This window comes from Lolium perenne, chromosome 4, assembly GCF_019359855.2.
Source record: "Lolium perenne isolate Kyuss_39 chromosome 4, Kyuss_2.0, whole genome shotgun sequence".
Classification (NCBI taxonomy): Eukaryota; Viridiplantae; Streptophyta; class Magnoliopsida; order Poales; family Poaceae; genus Lolium; species Lolium perenne.
The window spans coordinates 391,620,137-391,625,675 of NC_067247.2; the positions used below are offsets into that span (position 1 = coordinate 391,620,137).

At 51.3% G+C, this 5,539-nt stretch overlaps 1 protein-coding gene across 1 annotated transcript; it reads right to left on the reverse strand.

Moving 5' to 3' along the window:
- Nucleotides 1-1,763: 1,763 nt before the first annotated feature.
- LOC127297500 (uncharacterized) lies at nucleotides 1,764-4,074 on the reverse strand. Its single transcript, XM_051327822.2, has 3 exons — nucleotides 3,178-4,074; nucleotides 2,703-3,015; nucleotides 1,764-2,624 (listed from the first exon to the last, which is right to left on the reverse strand). Exons 1-2 carry the CDS (start codon nucleotides 3,514-3,516, stop codon nucleotides 2,836-2,838), a joined length of 519 nt encoding a protein of 172 aa, XP_051183782.1. The 5' UTR covers nucleotides 3,517-4,074; the 3' UTR covers nucleotides 1,764-2,624; nucleotides 2,703-2,835.
- Between the last annotated feature and the right edge of the window lie 1,465 nt (nucleotides 4,075-5,539).

The following is a 5,539-nucleotide window of genomic DNA, read 5'->3' on the forward strand; positions in this document are numbered from 1 at the left end:
AGAATATGTCAGGGCTGAAGATCAATTTTGATAAGAGTGAAGTGGTGGTGACCGGGGTACCACTGGAACTTCAACATCAGGTGGCCCACATGCTTAACTGCAAGCGGGGGGAATTCCCCATCAAATATTTGGGCCTACCTATCAGTGATAAGGCGCTAAGGGTAGCGGACTGGAACTTCCTGCCAGAGAAGATTGGGCACAGGGTGGACCCATGGCAGGGGTTATTCTTGGCCTCGGCAGTGTGCTAGAGTTGACAAACTCGTGCTTGTCCAGCCTCCCGCAGTTTGCCATGAGCTTGTACATGCTTTTTGACAGCACCCATAAAGCCATGGACAGACCCAGGGCTCGCTTCTTTTGGGAAGGAGTGGGCAACAAACGCAAGTACCACATGGTGGATTGGGCTACGGTTTGTAAACCCAAAGCGTTTGGAGGATTGGGAATCCTCAACACCAAACTCATGAACATCGCTCTGATGCTCAAATGGATTTGGAAGCTGTACCAAGACGCGGATGGTCTCTGGGCGGACATCATCTGTGCTAAGTATCTAGGGGGAAGGGATCTCTTCGACGAAACGGTCCCTACCAGAGGCTCCCAATTTTGGAATTCCATTCAGAAGATTAAATGGTACTTCAAACTTGGAGCCAAGCACGTGGCGCGCAATGGGAGGCGCACCAGGTTCTGGCTGGACTGGTGGACTGGGAGGGGCCCTTTTATGGCCAGGTTCCCCCACCTATTCGCCTTGCTGCACGGATCCGTCCATCTCGGTGTTTGATGCCAAGCCACCGGATGGGCACCCCGGGGAGTGGGGTGTTGCATTTCGGCGGCAATTTGGGATGGTTGAGATGGTTGAATGGGACAACCTTCGTCGGGAGGCCATGGGTTGGCAGCCGGGTCTTGAGGATGACAAAGTGTCCTGGTCCCTTGATGCGTCAGGGACATACACCACCAGTTCGGTCTATCTTGCACTGACGCAGGGAGCGACGGTCACCTGTTTCAAAGAAGCTTGGCGCACCAGGGTTCCCCCTAAGATTCGGGTGTTTCTTTGGCAACTCATCCGTGGTAGGTTACCTTCTGCTGAGCAAGTTGCCAAGCGCCACGGACCCTCGGACGGGAGGTGCGCTCTGTGCCAGGAGATTGAAGATTGCAATCACATCTTCTTCTCCTGCCCCATCGCCAAACTCATGTGGGCTGGGGTTAGGGAACTCCTCCACTGCGACTGGAACCCCACGGGACCGGGGGAGTTCATTGCAATCGCCCAGGGGCTTTACGGCCCCCTTCGTAGGCTAGTTTGGTTCACGTTTGCTGCCATGTGTTGGACTCTTTGGAACACGCGCAACAAACTAGTCTTTGAAGGAAAGATGATCGGGAACCCAGCTGATGTTTTCTATCATATGCTCATTCATATGCAGTCCTGGAGGGTTCAGGTCAGAAAGAGGGACCGGGCGATGCTGGACGCGGCGGTGGACGACGTCAGGAGGCTCTACGCGCGACTACGGGCTGAGTAGCGGAGGACCCAGGCGGCGACTTGACCAAGATCTTGCTTCAGCTTCTATCTACTTTGGTTGAGCCCGCTGAGCTGTGCCGTTCGGCTTTGTATCGTGTGGGTTGTTTGCCTTCTAGACCTGGGAGGGTCGTACTTGTGACGCCTTGGGCGTGTGGGCGTGTGTGCGTGTATGATCTGTATAACTTTAACTTGCATGTACCGTTGCCAGGAGGGCTTTATTTATAAAGCCGGGCCGTGAGGCCTTCTGTTTAAAAAGAATTGTTTTCCCTAGGAACGCGAGCAGTATCAGTCGACTCCATCTCCGTCTCGGGGGCTTCTTCATCACTCGAATCCTCCGGCTCCCCGACAAACCTCGGCCTGGAGTTGTAGAGGCGACCCTCGCGGAGAGTACCAAAGGGAGTCGACGAAGCATAGTCAACTTGCAGCTCACTCTTGCCAAGATCTTCTGGAGGGCCTTCCGACGGATAGAACGAGTCCATATCAACTTCCCTCTGGATACGGGCACTAAACAACTTGCAATATTAATTCAAGGGCGGCATCAGCTTCCCTCCGACTCTCGTCACTGCCATCGCCGATAAACCCAAGCGAAATCACTGGAATCGCAGCGTTGGGGTGATGGGAGCAAGTATACGTGAGAGCCTGGGTGATACTGCCGCAATAGGATGACCTTTTCCACCAGTAAACAATGATGGGAACGTCCTATAGTGCCACCAGGAAGGGCTCGAACTCCTTTGGAAGAGGCTCGTCGGGTGCAAGGTACTGAAGGATGGAGATCAGGGCGTGATCAATTTCCTCCGTTCGTTTCCAAACAAAGGAAAGCCGATCATCCCGAGCGAGCAGGTTTTTTTTTCTCGGCCGGAATTTCCGAGATTTCGGCGAAAACCGGTTTTACCGGTTACCACCGAGAAAAAGAAATACCGAACGAAATTCTCGGGTATTTAAATAATTTGGTCAAATTAAAAAAAATTATATAAATTTTGAACAAAATAGTGAGTTGGTTTGACAAATCTCGGCAGGTATTTTGCCGGTATTTCCAAAATTTCTGAAATACCGGTACCCACCGATATTTTTTGCCTACCGAGAAAAAAAACCTTGCGAGCGAGTGACAAGAGGTCAGCGCCTGCAACAGCAGAGCAAGATCATAAATATGACAAGTGACTATCTAAAAATAAAAATGCAAAGATTCAGTCAAGCTTACCAAGCAACTGGGGGAAGGCTTTTTGTAGCGCCTCGTTGACACCGTTCAGTTGACCCTCCTCCAGTTTTTTGATGCACTTCATCTAGACGTCAGAGTTATCCTTCAGATTCTTCAACACAGACTCTGCTTTGCCCTAGCCATCCTTTGCCGCCTCCAGAGCTGACGACAATTCCTCACGAAGGCGAATCATGGCCTGCTCATGCTTCTCACAAAGATTAACCAGCTCTTTCGAGTGGCCTAGATTTCTCTCTTGCTCAACAGCAAGTTGGCGCTTTAGAGCATCCAGCTCGGCGTTCACAGTGTCAAGCTCCACCTACAATCGACAAGTGAATGGAAAACATGAAGATACTGACACATGGGGGCTTGCGAAGACATGAAGGACAGATCTCCAATTGACTTCCACAATCAATCATCAGGAGACTTGGGGGCTACTACTAGGCATATCTTGGCGCAACCAAATTATGAAACTACTGACCTGGTGGAGCTTCCCAGCAATTTCCATAGCTGACTTGAAGGATGTCACCGAAGCGACTCCTTCAACGGCCAGCGTGCTTGGTGTTTTCTTAGTCGCCACCAGAGCGACTGCATCAAGATTTCCTTTGCCGGAATCAGGAGTGATCCCCGACTTTGCAACAATAGTCAAACCGGAGCCCCCGGCCCCGGTGTCAGCACGTATCTTCTGACCAGAGCCGATAGCTCTGGTCTCCGCAACCTTCTCCAACCCCGCTTGGGGGTTCGTATCCACCATCACCGAAGGCCGAGGCACAGAGCTTGCATCTCGTTGCGCAACAGAGACAAGAGATCCTGTAGCCATGGCACTCGGAGTAGCTGCGGAAGGCGGAGCCCTAGGACCAACCGCTCCTAACAGCGCGAAAGGAGTGTAGTAGGAGCCAAGCGCAAACTAGTTCGCCACCACAGATGGCGGGGCAATAGCCAACGGCTTCGCAGTGATGACCGTGGCCGGCGAAGGAGTTGCCATGGAAAAAGGGGTGGAGTCGCCACCAAGCATCATAGCTTTGGCCCTGAGAAAGGATAAATCTCAGATCCGCCCAAAGAAAGCAATACAACAAAACAAGAAAGAATCCTTACTTGGGATTGAACTTAAGCCCTTTGGAGATCTTCGAGATCGAGCGAGTCGTTTGTCCCTAGCCTCCCGATGCGGTGGCATCTGCTTGGGGACTGGCCGGCGGAAGCGTCTTCAGCGCAGACACTTCATGGAGACTCCCGGTGGCGCGCTCTCCTCCGACAGAAGCTTTTGACCGTTTGGCCGATGACTCTATCCAGTCGATCCATCAGGACCATCGTGGAGAACATGCAAGGGATCAACGGTGGTAGTCGACTAGGGTTTTAGATGACTCGCCCGCATGATGCAAACCCCTAGGTCAAGTCATCTATATAAGGCTTGACTAGGATTACATAGAGGGGACGATCTCATTCATCCTCATAGCCGCCATAGCCTTCATAGCTTCCATCTACACCGCCAGCAACACTCTAAACCATATAGACATCAATATAATCAAACATGAGTAGGTTTTTACCTCCACCGAGAGGGGCCGAACCTGGGTACATCATGTCGTGTACCAATCTCGTCCAGGTGCTCCAATGTCATCATCGTCAACCACCATCTGTAAGCTACCCATGTAGCATCTGATTCGTTAATACCACGACAGAGATTGAATCTCCGCTTCTCATTTTCAATATGAGATGTCAATTCCTCAATGGACTCGTCACGTGAAGCAACGATATCCATTAAGAAATCGAACTTGGCAAAAGCATCACCACAAAGAGAACATTTACTTTAAACAAGCCGGTGATTATATCTTCTTCTTCAACATTATCATTATCATTATCATCCAAGATTCTAAAGAGAGAAGGAGGTGACATCACCTTAGCGACTCCTTGTTACCCACTGAGGGAAGGGGGCGGTTGAGGAAGAAGGAATTTTTATCCGAGATTCAAAATACGAGTTGAGCGCCAAAACTCCCGCCTCCATACATATATTTCGTATCCGAAATGTCAACTATTCGAATTCCCATTCGACCCCTATTACCAATGACCCAATGGCACACAAGTGAAGCCGCGCGTGTTGGGGTCTCGTTCGTAATTTACACATCCCCTCTGATATAGTCTACCGCCTTCCTTTCGTCTTCCCCATTTCCCCCAAAAATCTATCGCAATACTCCAGGCCCATCTCTCACCTGCCGGACCACCGCACCGGAATATCCCAGCCGTACTTAGCCGGCCTACCGCCTCACCTCCATATCATACACTTCTCACCCACCAATCTACCTGAGTTCACCGACTCCCTCGTTCGCAGCACCAGATCCGCTTCACCAACGCCGCCGTGCACTGCACCGGACCTGTTTCACCGACTCCCTCGTCCACAGCACCAGATCCGCTTCACCAACGCCGCCGTGCACTGCACTGGATATGAGTTCACCGACTCCCTCGTCTGCCGTACCTGATCCGCTTCACCAACGACGACGTGCACTGCACCGGATCTGCTTCACCGATTCCCTCGTCTCAGTTCTGCTTACCCGAACCCATCATCGACCGCCCCAAATGTGCTTCCTCGACGACGACGTCCACCGCAACCGCAGCACCCCCGGCGTCCTCGACGTGACCCGCAAGGATGCCGAGTATGACTGCATGAAGCCGCCATCGAGGTAACCAGACCCCCTCCCCCCCCTACGCGTTTTGGTTGACACCATAGAAGGTTAAAGCATGTCTTGGTCAACTAGAATGTGTCTATATACATCCGAATCTAGACATAACTGAGATTTATATTAGCACGGAAGTTTCTAAACTTGTTTTACTATGTCATATAATCCAATCTA